Source organism: Pan paniscus, chromosome 3 (genome assembly GCF_029289425.2).
Source record: "Pan paniscus chromosome 3, NHGRI_mPanPan1-v2.0_pri, whole genome shotgun sequence".
Lineage (NCBI taxonomy): Eukaryota > Metazoa > Chordata > Mammalia > Primates > Hominidae > Pan > Pan paniscus.
This window is the reverse complement of record NC_073252.2, coordinates 57,509,825-57,527,705: the sequence shown is the minus strand read 5'-3', so window position 1 is coordinate 57,527,705 and position 17,881 is coordinate 57,509,825. Positions and strand designations below refer to the sequence as shown.

At 40.4% G+C, this 17,881-nt stretch overlaps 1 protein-coding gene across 1 annotated transcript in view; it reads right to left on the bottom strand.

Annotated features, from left to right (window-relative positions):
- Positions 1 to 16,468, bottom strand: part of ADAMTS3 (ADAM metallopeptidase with thrombospondin type 1 motif 3) — a 290,472-nt gene extending 274,004 nt beyond the window's left edge. Inside the window, exons 1-2 of the mRNA XM_003818364.6 lie at positions 16,332 to 16,468; positions 15,012 to 15,039 (exon numbers count right to left, since the gene is read on the bottom strand). Coding sequence (XP_003818412.1) covers positions 15,012 to 15,039; positions 16,332 to 16,400 — 97 coding nt within the window. The 5' untranslated portion in view covers positions 16,401 to 16,468. The remainder of the gene's footprint in view (positions 1 to 15,011; positions 15,040 to 16,331) is intronic.
- Positions 16,469 to 17,881: the final 1,413 nt, after the last annotated feature.

Here is a 17,881-nt window from a genome sequence, read left to right as displayed (position 1 = left end):
CCAGGGCTTGAAGCTGGGGATTCTCACATCTCAAAGATTTTGCACTTGCTGATTCCTCTGCCAAAGGATCTTTCTCTCAGCTGCCTGGCTCACTCTCTCAATTGCTTCAGACTTTTGCTTAAATGTGACCCTCTCAGTGAAGTCTTTCCTGACCACCAGCAACCATTTTACCCTCTGTCCCCCTTCTGTGTCTTACCTTTCGCCATAAATCCTGTCACCATCTGACATCCTATAAATTTTACTTATATGTTTATTTATATATTTTTATATCTACCAGCATATATACTTCATGAAGGCAGAAGATTTTATCTGTTTTCTTCACCTCATTTCCCCACTGCCTAAAAAAGAACTTGAAGTTACTCAATAAATATCCATGAATGAAGAAATGAAGAAATGCGTGAATGAATGAAAGCAGTTTGAGTCGGAAGGGGTATGTGAAATTAGCATGCATCTTCTTTTGGCTAAATAGTCATTTTATCACCAAGCCATTAATGACGGCAAACTGTACAAGTCATCTACCTCTAAAGCCAGAATTTTGCTTGGAAAGCTTGTGTATATTTCTCACAGTTCCTGCTGCCCTACAAACCAAACATTTCTTAGTATCCAGGTCTTACCTTTTAAGCTACCAAAAACAAGAAATGGATCTAATCATTAAAACAGACCTCCTGTAAGACATACACAGAGCCCTGCATTCTTAAGAGCAGGAAGCAGGAAATTAGCCCCCACTCTGCAATCTCTTTGGATATTCATAGAATTATAACTATACATGTCAAAAACTAAAAAGACCCAGAAGTTAGGGTCCCTAATCCCTGCTCTTTCTTACAGTTCAGACATCTCAAGTAGATGGGATTATTTTTTTCTCAAGTTAGTGGTAGAGAGCCTTTAACCTGCTCCTGCTCTCTGGAAGGAAAGGTTTTTCTCTGAGCACTCCAGGCTGCTCTCTATCCCTTCACTCACCCTTCCCTGGTGAAGAAGAGTGAATTATGTGGTTGCGAAGTCTGGGAAGCATAAGAAATTTGCAAACCTCAGCACCTCCTCCTCATTCTGCTTCCTGGAAATGAGTCTGATAAGGGGTACATGTTCTCTTCCACTCAGCCAGGGGCAGCGCTGCTCTGGATTGGGGAGGCCTGACAGGCACAGGGTGGAGTATTAGTAGCCAGTGCACTTGCCCGTCAAAGTGGAAGCCTCATTCTCCACTTCAGCCTTTTCTGTAAAAGATATTTTCTTTTTACCTACATCTTTAGTTTTTCTATTTCTCAACTTGTTCAGAAGCTAGGCAGTCAAGAAGGGTATTTTTTATTCAGGATCTCCTCAGTAACTTGAACTACCCCCAAGAAAAACTGTTGTCATATCTCCACAGGCAGCCTAATTATAATGTAAAAAAATTTTCTTGTCAGGGAATTCTCTTTTATCTAAATTCCTCATTCTAGAGTTTAATGTAATGCCTTCTTCCTCCTTGTACTGTGTAAAATAACCACATTTTTGTATATATGTGCATGAGTGTATTTGTGATATGCATATAAATTTGTGCAGACATATGCAGTTAATATGCACAACCTACATCAAAAGCTTTGAAGAGGCAATGTTCTTTATTTCAATATACTTAGAAATTTTTTACTTTCTATGTTAATGTCAACCATGTTAGATTTTCCTAGTGGTTTCCAAACTTTAATCATTATCCCTTTACACATATCTGTGTTTTAGCATGATACCCTGCAAATAGTAAACCCTCAATAAATATAGGTTAAAAGAAAAGTTCCCTTAAACTATAACCTGAACAGCTCTGTTCTCTATTGAGAATAACTTGTCTTACTCTCTCTTCATCCTTAATATATCTAAACCAAACTGAATGTTCACCTATTTGGCTTGCCCTCCTGACTTCGCTATTTCTGTTCATGATGTGCTGATTCTCCCAAATCAGGCTAGAGAGCTATTTTATACATGTCTTATAACTTTCCCCCACATGACATCATTCAAGTCCTACTGCTGTTTCTTTAGCAATTTCTCTCAAACTAACCCCTTTTCTTCTAATTGCTTTTAAGATCTCATCACCTCACACTGAAAAGCTGCAAGTACCAAGTCCAAATTCCCCACACAGAATTTCTCACTACTAAGTATTATACAAATTATACCAAAATACTGTCTAAATTGCTGTCAGGAAAATTATTTTAAAGGTCCAGATTGAAAATACCTAGGTTCTACCACTTACTACCCTAGTGATTTGGGTCACTACATTAGCTCTTATCTGTAAATTACAGGTAATAGTATTGACTTCATAGGCTTGTTGTAAAATTTAAATGAGCTAATCAATTCACAGTGCTTACAACACTGTCTGGCACATAGTAAATATTCAATAAATGCTGGCAATTAATGTCACTACATTATTCCACCTAACTAGCCTCAGTAGCTCACCATCACTTTAGGATAAAAGATATAGATTCACAAAATCTGTATCTTTTTCACGTCAGACCTAAAATTTGCTTAAAGACCATCTATTAATCAAACCCTCCCACTTCAAAAGTAGAAAACAGAAAATCAGAGATTGAGTAACTTAACCCAAATAAAAACTTAGGTTTGGTATTTAAAGCCCTCTGCACTCTGCCCCTTATTTCTTTTCAATATCATCTCTCATATTAGCCTATTGAAATATTCTGTCTAATGTGCTCACAAGACCTGGCTTAAGCATGCCTACGTTCACAGCCCTACACTGCAGCATCACTACAGTAGAGGATCACTGTTTTCTCTCCACCAAGGCAAACTGAATGGGGCCGCCAAGGCCTATCTCAAGCCCCACCTTTTCCAAGAAACCTTCTTGGCAACTTATCCACAGAGTACAGACCTCCTTGCCTGAGCTTCCATAGCACTCCCTGTCAAGGCATTTAACAAAAACTCATGCAATGTCTGTACAAAAGTTTTTTAAAAATCTCTGTGGAAGAAGAGTTATATGCTTATGTTTCATCCTTTCAGAAACTATAAGATCTTTGGGGCAGAAGTATAATGTCTTAACTATGTTTAAATGGCTTGGTATGTTTGGATCTGTGTCCCCACTGAAATCTCATGTCAAATTGTAATCTCCACGTGTTAGAGGAGGAGCCTGGTGGGGGTGATTGAATCATGGGGGTGGACCTCCCCTTTGGTGTTCTCGTGATAGTGAATGAGTTCTCATGAGATATGGTTGTTTAAAGGTGTGTAGTACTTTCCCCTTAGCTCCCTCTCTCCTGCTGCCACATGAAGATGTGCTTGCTTCCCCTTCACCCTTCCACCATGATTGTAAGTTTCCTGAGGTCCCCCCTGTCATGCCTCCTGTATAGCCTATGGAACTGTGATTCAATTAAACCTCTTTTCTTCAAAAATTACTCAGTCTCAGGTAATTCTTTACATCAATGGCAAAACCGGCAATTACTTTTGCACCAACCTAAGAGCAGTGTGAGAACAGACTAATACATAGCCTTAGTGTACATTACAGGAAGGAAGGAAGGAAGGAGAGGGAGGGAAGTCTAACCAATGGCTCTGTCTGGAAGTGGAGCTTCTTGGGAGATTGCTCTGTGCTGGGGCTGGTAAGGTGCACTGTATGACATATGACAGACACAGTGGCCCATGCTCTAGGATCATCTTAACTCCTTTACATGTTCAGCCAGATATGCTACAACTTGAAACAGATATCTTGGTTTCCTTCTAAGTATGTAGCAGAATGAGACACAAATATCCCCTAGGGGATACTAGATGTCCCCAATACATTGCAAAGACCACACTATAGAACTGTAAAAGAACAAGTCTTCAGTAGTACTGTCAACATTGCAATGACTTTGAGCGACTTCAGTATAAATCTCTTATATGTCACACAAATTTTTAAGGGTCTAATCAATACCAAAGCTACCCCAGGCACATAGAATATTGAAATACTTGTGATTGATGCATATGGCTCCAAGCAAGGAAGAGATTTGGGTATGATGGTTGAGCACTAAAGGTCTGGAGTCAGAAAGCATTGCATTTGAATTCTAGTTCCTGACTGATGCACGCTTTGGCATCTTACAAGCAAATTCTGAAAATTAAGGCTCGCAGAGGTTATCTGTAAAAATAAAAATAATAATGGGGACCAAATGAGGTGAAGTATACAAAGGACTTGGTCCATCTAATAACACTTTAATAAATGAAAAGTGAGCTGTTATCATCACCTCTAACTAGAGCTATAGAAAAAGAAAGCCAGTTTCAGATTTCTTCCAAGTCCCAGTACCCCTTCAGGCCTCTCTACCCTATAATCCCACCCAGCCTGATGTGATACAGTTAGAAGGACCTTAAATTCCACATCAACAGAGGGCCTAAAATCCAATCTGGCTGTAACAATCCATGCCCCATTACCCAATCTAAAAGACTGGAATTCTCTCCCAAGAATTGGCTGGTTAACTACGATGAAGTGGCAGTTCACACAGGCAATTTCTTTTATCAGGTATAAATTCTCAGTATGCAATAATCTGGCCTCAAAATGAAATCGAATAAGCATTTTCAAGATCATCTAAAGAAGCAGCTCCAACAACAACATTTCCAAATCCTGAGCCAAGAGTAAGAGAATGACTTTCATCAGAAATGATGGGAGCCAGCTGCTCCAGGAAAGATGCAAGCAGGGCGAAGAATGGACATTAAGGAGGACGCCAAATGCCAAAGGGCTCAGCAAAGCTGTAAACACTTAAGGGGAAGGGGACACATCTTCCCTCAAAAGCAATTAAAAATTAATTGTGACACATGCTGAAATTCTGAACACAGTCAAATTCTTTTTTCCTCACTTCAAATCCTCTAGGCTCTTATCACCACAAGTCTGACACCCTCTTTGGTGTGTCTTTTATTTTAATTGCAAATCTATTTTCATAGTATAATATTTTTATGAAGCTATTTGAAAAATAAAGGTCATGGCTTTTTTATTCATTATTAAGAAAGAATGAATAGTTGTGTACTTAAATTCTTCTAGTTTTTAAAAATCTGGCTTATTAATAAATATTTGTTGCAATTGCACAATATTTATGTTCAAAAAAGCCATTTAGGAAAGAACAACACATTCTTTAGTGTACTAGAACATGAAATCAGGTAAGAGAAGATATTTCAAAAAAAGAAAAAGCATGCTTTGAAGAAAAATATCCAAGCATTTTATTTGCTACATCTTAAAATGACCAAATAATCAATAACAAAATAAGTAAAAAAGATTTTGTTTTTAAGTGAAGCCCAAATGCCAAAATTTTAATATTCCAATCTCAGTTTTTAAATAAGTACTTCTGCTTATTTAGCATCATTAAGAATCTTACAGACTCGAGAGCTATGTTAGGCACTCTAAAAATTAATATTTCTCACACCTCTTATAATTTTTGCTAGATAGAACTTTGAAAGATTAATATTGAGTATAGAATTTGAAGCTATAAAAATTAACATTTGCCTCCAAGAGCAAAGCCTGGGGAAAATAAAATAAACAAGAAATGTGGACAGCACTGTTAAAGGTTTTCACTGTAACTTTACTTGCGATAATTACATTTTCCAAATCTAAAATAGCCTGGCTCATACTTTTGTCAAAAAGTAGGAGAAACTGGGACAGTCTACTAGGTCACTGAGCTAAAATCAAGTCATCAGCAGGGCTGCATTCCTTTTGGAAGCTGTAAGAGAGAATCTGGGCCGGGCGCGGTGGCTCACGCCTGTAATCCCAGCACTTTGGGAGGCCGAGGCGGGCGGATCACGAGGTCAGGAGATCGAGACCATCCTGGCTAACACAGTGAAACCCCGTCTCTACTAAAAATACAAAAAATTAGCCGGGCGTGGTAGCGGGCGCCTGTAGTCCCAGCTACTCGGGAGGCTGAGGCAGGAGAATGGCGTGAACCCGGGAGGCGGAGCTTGCAGTGAGCCGAGATCGCGCCACTGCACTCCAGCCTGGGCGACAGAGCGAGACTCCGTCTCAGAAAAAAGAGAGAATCTGTTTCCCTGCTTTTTCCAGCTTTTGGAGGCCACCGGCATCGCCTGGCTTATGGTCCCCCTTCCTCCATCCTCAGAACCAGCAACAGGGGACTAAGTCTTCCTGCTACCACCTCTCTGGTTCTCTCTCTTTCACCTCCCTCTTCCATTTATAAAGACTCCTACCCTGATAATCCAGGATAATCTCTCTATTTTAAGGTCATTTGATTGTCAACCTCAATTCCATCTGCAAACTTAATCCCCCTTTGGCATGTAACATACTCGCAGGTTCCAAGGATCCAGGCACAGACATCTTTGGCGCGCCATTATTCTGCCTGCCACAGCCACTATCTCCCATCCAATGTGCTGGAAAGCTATTGCATTTGAGGTATTACTGTATGATGTGTGACTCTTCAGCATGCATCCCTCCTTTTTCTTTAACTGCACACCGATTTCCCTTCAGGTTAACCATGTCATACTCCAGTCACACTCCTTATAAATCAGAGGTAAAATGCCCCAATCCAGGTGAATCAAAGTACTGCATCCCCTGACCACAGTGAATGATTCAAGCTTATGACTAAATCAAGTAGCCAATAAAATCTCTACCAGGAAATGTACTGGAACTGTCAAAAAAGAGGCATCTGTCTTCTGGAGTGAAAGGTAGAATGACAGCCTGGAGATGACAGCAACAGTCTTTGCCACAACTTGTGGGAGGTGTAGGGGGAGGTGTAGGGGGAGGTGAACCAATCCTACTCTGAAAGAGAAATAAAACCAATACAGAGGACAAATGAGAAAGATACAAGGAAAAAGAGAAAAAGGGAATAAGAGAGAGAGAGAGAGTCCATGACAGTATCATTTGAACTCTAGATCCAACTATACCTGACTTTGAAACCTCATCAATTTTGTTTTCCTTAACCTGTGTGAACTAGGTTCCTGTCACTCGCATCCAAAGGAGTCATGACTTCTACATGACTTCTGTTAGCAAACTGGAATGAAGGGAATTCCAACAAAATAAGGTGTAAGAAGTAAAAGAATTGTATCTGGTAAACATAAAATATAGTTGGCATGGAATCCATATGGAATAACTGGTTTTGCACCATTCCTTTCTCAACTCCCTCTCTCTACTGCTATATTACAATTAATTAAACAATACTACACTGAGATACAAACATGAAGATAATACATGAAAACAAAACTCTCAAAGAGCTGTCACATGGTGAGCTGACTGGCTGGACAGTTTACAAGTCCATGGCACAGGAAATTAAAGTTCCTGGAAATTCATGGTGATAGGCAGACCTACCTAAAATGTAGGGATTAGAATGAAGTACCTCTCTTTGAGTAAAAGTTTTTTTAAAAAAAGAAAAAGAAACAGCACAAGTCAAAGACACACTAATAACAATAGTTATGATTCTATCTTGTTTACAGCGTAGCAGCATTTTATGAATGCTATGAAGTAAATAGTAGTATTTTCACAAGACTATGGCAAAGTAATTTATGGATTCAATGCTATTCCCATTTAACTACCATTGACATTATTCACAGAATTTTTAAAAAACTATTTTAAAATTCATATGGAACCAAAAAAGAGCTCATATAGCCAAGACAGTCCTAAACAAAAAGAACAAAGCTGGAGGCATCAAACTACCTGACTTCAAACTATACTACAAGGCTACAATAACCCAAACAGCCTGGTACTGACACAAAAACATACACACAGGCCAGTGGAACAGAACAGAGAACTCAGAAATAACACTGCACATCTACAACCTTAAACCTGACAAAAACAAGCAATAGAGGAAGGATTCCCTATTTAATAAGTGGTATTGGGAGAACTGGCTAGTCATATGCAGAAAATTGAAACTGGACCCCTTCCTTACACCTTATTTAAAAATTAACTCAAGATGGATTAAAGACTTAAATGTAAAACCCAAAACTATAAAAAAAAAAAAACCTATAAAAACCCTAAAAGAAAAATCTAGGCAATATCATTCAGGACATAGGCACAGACAAAGATTTCATAACAAAATCACTGAAAGCAATTTCAACAAAAGCGAAAATTGACAAATGGGATCTAATTAAACTAAAGAGTTTCTACACAGCAAAAATGTTCATTGCAGCACTATTCACAATAGCAAAGACATGGAATCAACCCAAACGCCAATCAGTGATAGACTGGATAAAGAAAATGTGATATATATACACCATGGAATACTATGCAGCCATAAAAACGAACAAGATCATGTCCTTTGCAGGAACATGGATGGAGCTGGAAGCCATTATCCTCAGCAAACTAACTCAGGAACAGAAAACCAAGCACAACATGTTCTCACTCATAAGTGGGAGCTGAACAATGAGAACACATGGACACAGGGTGGGGAGCAACACACGCTGGGGCCCATTGAGGGGTGGGGTGGAGGAGAAGAGAGCACTAGGAAAAATAGCTAATACGTGCTGAGCTTAATACCTAGGTGATAGGTTGATAGGTGCAGCAAACCACCATGACACACGTTTACCTATGTAACAAAACTGCATGTCCTGCACGTGTACCCTGGAACTTAAAATTAAAATTAAATTTTTTTCTAAAATGTAGTATTATGCATATGTTACACACAAGAAAGTAACACTTTGAGATGTTAAGGTTACCAGCTAGAAAGCGGTGGAGTTAGGATTTTAAACTACTCAGTCAACAGTGTCTGTGCTCCCGACCACTTGATAGAGGAAATACGAGTATTAACAGGTCCTCTCCTGGATATATAGATTTAGATTTTAGATTAAGAAATGGGGCCAGGGCCAGGCACGGTGGCTAACACTGTAATCCTAGCACTTTGGGAAGCTGAGGCGGGTGGATCACAAGGTCAGGAGTTCAGGACCAGCTGGCCAAGATGGTGAAACTCGTCTCTACCAAAAATACAAAAATTAGCCAGCGTTGTAGTATGCACCTGTAGTCCCAGCTACTCGGGAGGCTGAGGCAGAGAATTGCTTGAACCCAGAAGGCAGAGGTTGCAGGGAGCTGAGATTGTGCCACTGCACTCCAGCCTGAGCAACAGAGTGAGACTCTGTCTCAAAAAGAAAGAAAAGAAAAAGGAAATGGGGCCAGTGTAGTCCCAGCTACTCGGGAGGCTGAGGCAGGAGGATCGCCTGAGCTGGGGAGATCAAGGCTGCAGTGAGCCATGGCTGCATCACTGCACTCCAGCTTCTGTTACAGAGCGAGACCCTGTCTCAAAAAAAAAAGAAAGAAAAAAATGAACGTTACATGTAAAAGAGAGAGGTTCTTACACGTAAAGGAAAGAGAACTGGAACTCATGAATAATGCCATCAATCATTCTTTTTGTTTGCATATCTAAATAAAAATATACTTACTAAATATTAAGAAAAATTGTTGGAAATGTGATTTACTAAGACCACAGTATCTGAGGAATCATATATTTAATCCTGTTTTACTTGCTACAAGTTTCCTAATAACTATTTTTGTTTTATCAATCACTTCAAGAGCAAGATATACCTTTTCATGCTGCTCACAATTTGTTCTAAATTCCATGAAGATTCATCAGGCTGAATTTGTGGCAATCATTTTCATAAACAAGAGACTGACATTTTACCACAAAATTTCTCCTAGGGATTTACAGTTAGTCAGCAAAGTCATGTAAACTTCTTTGGAAAATCAGGAGGTATAAATTACATGTGGGAACAGAGGTTGCTATGCTAGGAAACTTCCCATGCTTCACTGTCCATTTTCAGGAATATACAACTCTCAGATTGCACTGTATGAGGCAGATGAGTCTTCTTGTAGTACTAATAAAATTACAAAAACATTTGTATAATATGATTATTCATATTTATTGGGTACTTGAGAGTTAGAAAAATTATGAATTCGCTGCATCTTTCAGATTGCATAACCAAATATTTAAAAATTATATTCAAATATCAAAAAGAAGAAAGAAATAATTCTAAAGTGAAATTTTAAAAATCAATACTTTCCTAAGTTGCTAGTAGGAGTTCAGATCATACAGACTTGTTCAAAAGCCATTTGTCAAAATGTATCATGTGAATTTGTTTTTACTCAGTAACCAACTTGTGGGGCTCTCTCCTAAAGTAGTCACTTGAAATGCAGGCAATGACACATACATACACAACACTGTGTGGCAACATTCATTACCATGGGAAAATAAATACTGTTAGGAAAATGATTATACAAATTAGAGTTTATTAGTATGATGAGATTAAAATGAAGTTCAGAAGGAGTTTGTAATTATGTTGAAAAATTGTACTAAAACATTAAACAAAACAAAAACAGTTATACAAAAAATACAGTGTGTGTATTGAAAGAAGTCTGAATAAGAACACGCTAAATTATAACAGCAGTTTGGGAACTGGAATGATTTTCAAAAATCTTAAGAATCCAGAAAAATTAAAGAATATAATTACAGTGGGCACTTGTAAGACATCAACAATCTGGGAAAACACTGACTAATTAAAAAGAATAAATTCAACAACTTATAATAATAGAAGTAGTATAGTTTAGGAATAAAATTTGATCTCTACTACAGGAACACTAAAGAGAAGATTCTCAAAATTCTGATAATAGCAATCCTTTTTAAAGAAGCATTAAAGTTCCATTGAAGTCATCATTGTCAATATATCCTTTCCAAGCACAATAACCCAACTCTTCATATCAAAATTACTCATGATTTTGCCAGGCAATTTGGAATGGTCCCTAATGGATTTCCAAGATAATCTGGGTTGGCTACTCAAAGTAAAGAATGTTTTAAGATCATCATCCTGGAAGCAGAGGCGACCTTGAGGGTTTTTTAACATTTCTGAGCAATATTATAATTATTTGGTACAATGACAAGGAAAAGCAGTGAAAGCATGGCTAAACACCAACACTAAGTTGTGATAATGGTGATACATAGCATGCTGCACTTAATAAAATTTTCACCTAAGAATCTTGAAGCAGTTAACATTCACCATAATCATGCTCAATGGAGGGACAAAAGATAAATCAGTAAAGCCAACTCCATTACCTTTAGTTACAAGAAAGAATAATGGCTTGAGTAGCTAAAATTCTAAATTTTACAAAGGATCCCCCTAAACCTCCTTCACCACACTTTCTAGTACTGCTGCTGGCAAATTGGATTGACAGATTTTAATCTTAGCTTAGCTTATCTTTCCTGATGCCAGCAATAGGGCAAATGATCCCAAGTAGGCTGTAGTTAAAAAAACAAAAAATTAGTTGGCATTCCAAAACTGCACATAGAATTCAATTCAATTTACCAAATACTTATTGAGTACAAACAGAAAAGCATACAAAAAATGATAGGCCTAGGTCCCTGTGCTTTGTGGGGTGGAAGAAGAGTCCCAAGAGGCCTTGATAACATTGAATAATTAATTGTATAGCCATTGTCACCATCTTCATTTTCTTAGGGACCAATTCAGCCTGGAGAAAGGCACAAAACAAGAGCATTCAAGGAAATTCAGAACATAGATAAACCTTAATATAATAATATCCTGCTTGCTAGATCTATTCATTGAATAACCAATATTTAAGGACCCACAAGCTACCAAGCACTGTTTTATGTACTAGAGATACAACTGGCATCAAAACAAAGTCTTTGCTCTCATGAGGGTTAATCTAGTGACAATGTTTACTGGTCAATAACTAGGTAAGTGACTCACACTAAACCTTACAAACTGAAACCTGAAAATGGTGAAAAATTATCTCTTAGTAAACTAGATATCTGAGAGAATAAGATTAGCAACTTTATTTTTTTAAGATTGGGATGTAATGGAATTTGCAACTGGGGAACAGAAATAGGACAGATGCCCCAATTCCAAGAGGAATCAGGAGATGGAAGATATGCCCCAATTCCAAGTGGGGTCGGGAAAGGGAAGACAGCTTAAAAAAGGATCACAATGCTTTTTCCTCAAATGATACTCAAGCAATCTCAGTGGTGGCTTATGAAACAAAAGGACTCAGAGAATTCTTTTTCAGATTTTCCAATGTCTACAGAACTATGATTATTTCCTAAGCCACATGTGTCATTGAGCAAGCCTCCTTACCCAATTGGACCAGCCACACCAGTTTCCCACAATTAACTCAGGCATCCTACCAAGGCAATACTCTGAGTCAGAAATGACAGTGCTCCCTGATACGCCCTAGAAGTATGTCAATGATCTCATGAAACATACTTACACATATATACAGAAACACACTCAAACACACAGATATATATGTATGTATGGGTATAGGTAGGTGGTTAGAGAGGCAGTTCCTATCTGGTTGACAAAGAGGCACACAACTAGGTCAGGGTTCAAAACCTATTTACCCATTTTTTCTAGGGTGAATCCTACTTTCCCACATACCAAGAAGGTATTATTCCACTGGCTGAAGAGAGAAGGAAGGAGGCAATATCCTGCATGAGACACTATATTGGTGACATAGCTATACATATTCTAACCTGTCCCCATCACAAACTGCCTTCTCTTTACCTAAATAAAAGCCTTCCTAGTCTAGAGGGTTGAAGCATATAAGATATATTTTTGAAAATTGACCTTCTAAGTTAAATACTAAGAAGTACATATCCTGTGACTCTAGTTATAAAGAGCATGAAAAACTGACACAATCAATTTATCCTGTTAGAAGTCAGGAGAGCAGTCACCTTTCATAACGGGAGAATGCTTGGCAGTTGGCATGAGGGACGTACAGGGATTCCAGTAATGTTCAACTTATTGATCCAGCTGCTGACTGCTGACTGCACAGGAGCATTCACTTTGTGAAAAATCAGCAAAGTACACTTATATGCACCCTCCTACATCTATACTACACTTCAGTAGAAAGTATTTTTAAAATTTAGTTTCTTAACAACTTGTGGTTTATTACTCATTTATATTTAACCCTTCCTGAAACATTAAATTATTTAGAAATTATTCAGGGCCATGAAATTTATTTTCTAGCCAATTTGTTGAAAAATAAATAAATAAAATCTACAAACATTATTTGTCTTTCCTAATGTATTTCTGATCAAATAACACGTCCCCAGGTAGTTATATAAAACTACTTCTAAATCAGTTAATAGAAAAAAAATAAATAACGTGTTCAGGAGTGCATTTCACCAAATCTCCAGGTTAGCAGTGTAGCAGTGCCTTTACACATGGGAACAGGGGAGCAAAACTAACTACTGTACATAAGATTTTCTTACATATGATACATAAACCAAAGTGAAATGATAGTTATACTTTTGCTATCACAAGACCTGTGGGCCAAAATCTATTTTATTCAATCTGTTCTTCTCTTCATTCAACTTGAAAACGATAAATAAGAATGGTAATAATAAAAGAGAGAAATCCCATAAAACAGATGAATACGGGAACAAGTAAATCTTCAGCACTACACCCTAAGAGGGCTCCGCCTCCTCTCTTTCATAATGACTTATCTCTCCTCTGCCAAATTTAAGGGCACCTGTACTATTTTCTTCCCTTTAAAAGGGCTACCATAGTAATTTACATTAGCAAAACAACTGAACCAAACTTCGGTTCAATCCAGGGCCTCTTATATGAGAGCATCCTAATTCTATCTTAAAATTCTAATCAAAGCTATATATTTTATGAAATTTTTTGGTGGAATGGGTGATCTTAAGACATCTTTTAAATTTGCATATTGAAAAGTTGGGACGTGTAAGTAATCAAATATTTAAGTAATTAAAAATAAGACAACTTTCTTCTCCCTACTTAAGAGTTGGTTAAAAAAAATTCTTTAAAAAGATAAGGATTGATGGCTGAATGTTATCAACTACGAATGACAAGTATCTGATCATAAACACTGTACTTTTAGGGCAGTTCTCAGTGCCTTTCCTCCCCACTGTTCTCCTCTTGCCATCGAGGTCTAAGCTTGGGAAATACATCCAACAATGCTAAGCACTGAGTAGGAAGGAGCATTTTGATATATGCTCATATATTACAGGCTACATATACACACCTCTGGGCTTAGCTCTTGGGTTTCTTAGTTAACAAGTGTGAATCTCCACTGTGTACTATAACAGGTAGCTATGCAACCTCTCAAGCTTCATTTTCCTCATCTCTAACATAGGCACAATAGTATCCCCACCTCACAGTGTGGCTGTGGGAATCAGTTGACATAATACATGAAACAATCAACACTGTGCCTGGCATTTAATAAACGGCCAATGACTTGTAACTATGTTTGCAGCAGCAGTAATAAAAACTTTTCTTCTAAAAGACAGCTTTACAATATCACCTGACAAATACAGAATTGACAGAGACTAATACTCTGCCAAAAAGAAAAATTATCTTTTAAAGTAATCCAAGTAAAATGTGTATGAAAAGACTTTGAATGTAGCCTGGCTTCTTGCCAGATGACTTTCAGCCTCCGCATTCACAACAAATACATTACTCTAAACAGCTTCAAGAAAGACCATGGACTTCTGAGTGACCTGTTGCAAGTCACTTACACTCTCTGAATCTCAGTCTCCTCACCCATAAAATGGGAGTAAGAATCTCCACACCATCAGAAGAGTACTGGGATTTTAGATATTAGCAAAAGGCCTAACAGTATCTTTCACATTAGGAGATAATTATTTTAAAGCAGATTGAATAACAGAAGTCATCAGAGGATTTACCCAAAGCAGGAAAGATTGTAAGAGAAAAATTTCCATGCTCTGTACTTCATTGTTCTCTTCTATGTAGCATTCTTGCCTTCTGTTGTACTCAAATGTGCTCCTCCTAAATGCTACAGAAATTGATGATTTTATTTCATTCATCTCCATATCATCTTACAGCCCCTCCATCATCTTCCAAGTACATATCAGTGGCTTGTACAAAGACAGTAATAAACTGATGCTTGTAATGTCCAACTGCAGGAGAATTTTTACCTCACTATAATTTAGCCCCAGGAAAGTGGGACCTTCCTCCAGAAAGAGGAAGAGAAGAACAGAAATGTTTCCGGACTACAGATTATTTTTTTTAACCACCAGCGGGAAACATTTCAGAAACAATATTTTGCTTAGCTCACTTCATTCCCTTACTTTCAACTTAAGATAAGAGTGACATCTGAGAACAAAGCTTACCTATTTGCACCATTTCTTCATTACCAGCCTGGAAAGGAGGGGGAAAGCAAGAAAAAGAAAGTTACTGGGTTTCATCTTATCACCTTGTGAGTTTTATTTCTACCATTAATGGTTTCCAAGAGCTAACTAATCAGGAGATGCTAGAGACTGGGACTGGTGCCTAAAGCCTGCACCTTGGTTTGTAGAAGGTTCCATGAGCCAATTCCATAACAATTTGGGGAAGGGAGTTGTTTGACCCTTTTCATTTTAATTTAACACTTATGAAGCCAGCAAAAATACATACAGACTCTCAATGCTCTCTTCTGAAAACTCGTACTGGGTCTGGATTAGAAAAGAAAGTATGAATTTAACAGGCCAAAATACACCTAACAGGGGGCCTGATTAATCAGATTTAAGGTCAGGAATCAACTAGACAATTCTCTACTTTTTACCCTATGGTCGATCAGACCAGGCCGACCGGAGAAGCTACAAAAACTAACAGAGAAATTCTGTACCCAAAGTCCCATCGGCCCAGTGCTGATATGATTTACTACAAACAGCTCCCCTGGCGGAGCCTTCTCAAGGACTCTTCTGAGAGCATCGGGCTTCACCTTGAGCCTCCAAAGGGTTGGGGGCAGGGCCGAAAAGAAACAGAGCTGCACTCAACTTAGCTTTAAAAAGAGGAGGAGTTGTGCAGAGGGGGAGGGGAGAAGGCGGCCGGCGCCTGCAGCCTCTGCCCAGGAAAACGGAGGGCAGGAAACGTCTCCAGCCCCCCTCCCCAACTGTCAAATCCTAGCCCGGCCCGTGGTACTCCCAGGACACGTGTCTACTGGATCTCTCCCTGTCCGGCCCAAGGACTTCCTGAAACCCCCGCCTCCGGCTGCCCGAAAAAACCGTGAGTCAGTTCGGAGGAGAGAAAGCTCCAGGAACCCGACTCTGGCGGCAGCAGCCAGAGCGCTGGGATCCCGGACCCAGCGTCCAGAACTTCATTCAAGCGCCCAGACCGCCCTCCAGAAAGGGGAAGCCCAGATGGCCCGGCGAGGATGGGAACTGGCTGCGGTTTGTCACTAGGAATTGTTACGAATGTCGCAGACTGGTGAAGCCCTAGGTGTGACAAGACTGGGCTCCCGGAGTGGGAGTCGTAACCTCCCGTGCAACTCAACCCTCTACCCCCAAAAGCCCGCACGCTGCGCCCAGCCCTCAAAACACCGTTTCTGAACGCAAAAGATAACAGGGAAGGGTGGGAGGAGAAGGAGGAAAGAGAGGAGGGTAGAGAGGGGAGGAACTTTTCGGGAAAAGGTTGGGTTTGAGTTTTTTTTATTGTTATTATTTTCCACTTACTTGTCCATCAGCTGAAGTCCTAACCTCTACCAGAGCGGCTGCTATCAACCAAAGTGACAGGAGAACCATCACGAGTCGAGTTCACTTTCCAACTACTGGGCAAAGCAAATGCCCAGAGCAAACCCCCCCCCCAAAATAAGTTTCTTTAAGAAAAAAAGGAAAAGGGAAAAAATGCGAAATAGAAAAAAATGATCTTCTGTGCTTTGCTTCAATGAAAATGAAATTTGAGCTCTGAGACTGGCCCCCTCTGCTCTGCAGTTTTTTCCACTTCACCTTCTCACCCCGTCCTCCCAAACAGAGTGTGCAGGAGCGAGAAGGTGCTGCAAGCGGGCACAGGCTAAGCCTGGGAGAGGGGGAAGGGACGAGGGGCTTTCCAACTATCTCTGCCCAAAGCAGCTTTTTCGAGGCTTTTCGAGCACCATTGGTCCCTAAGGTTAGCGCGGAGAATGCTTGGGTTCCCCGGAGCACAGCAGGGGGAAGTATTAGCGAGAGAGACGAGCGAGCGGGAGCGGGAGAAAGAGGCAGGGAGAGGGCGACTCCGCCGCACACGCAGAGGTGGGGGCGGGAGGAGCGAAGGGGAGGAGGAGAAGGCAGGCGGAGGAGGTGGGAGGAGTGGGCCGCTCGCCGGCTCCTGTTGCTCGCAGCGCGGCAGTCTGCTGGCTGCTGGCGACCCGCGGGGCGCTAATAAGGCGGCCGGAGCTCCCCGGACTGCCCCTCCCGCCGTGGCGCCCACGTCATGCGGGGCCCGAACCCGCGCCCCCCGCACCGTGTCAGGATTGGAGACCGCTCGGGGGCTGGTGTGGCCCGGGCTCGACCTCCCACCCTGGAGCCTCTCCTTCTCCGCCTAGGGCGAGAGGAGGGGAGGGTCCAGGGGTGCCACCGGTCCCGACTGGCGGGACGCGCGTTGAGTTAATTATAGGAAGGGGGAGGGTCCGAGGGCTGGTCCTGGGCTGTAGGAAATTCACCTCCTCCAACCTCCACTGTTCTCCCAGCCAGAGAATTCTCCCCGAAGAGAAGCCCTGGAACCTCCGGATCTTAACCACGCGGTGATCTCCCTTCCAGGCACCAGTCACCTCCCACGTTTTGGCAGGGGGTGTCCTTCTTTGTAAGCTCTTGTTTAGGCTTTATTCGTTTATATTAGTTTTAAAAGATACCACGTCCTTTCCTTGACTCACCCGGATGCTTCCGTTTATCATTAGAGTACACAGGCCTCAGCGACTCTTCCTCACACCCAGATTAAGTTATCAAATGATTTCTGCCCGCTGTGGCCTGGCGCTTCCTGAGGGGAAATGACACCAACCTGAGAGTTTGCTGGAATCCTAGCCCAGGCCCACCTCCCAGGCGTAGACACCTGTGGGTGCTTTCCAGAAAGTAGACAGGAGGAAAAGGAAATAGCTCCAACCTGCACTGACCGGTCCACAAGCCAGGAGTGAGTAGACACAAATTTAGATACGAACTTCAAGACTTCAACTGGACAGTCTTGAAGAGGCCTGCCCACAATAAAACGAGCTAGTGTTTATCTTGTTATGAGATGCAAGATAAGTCATAGT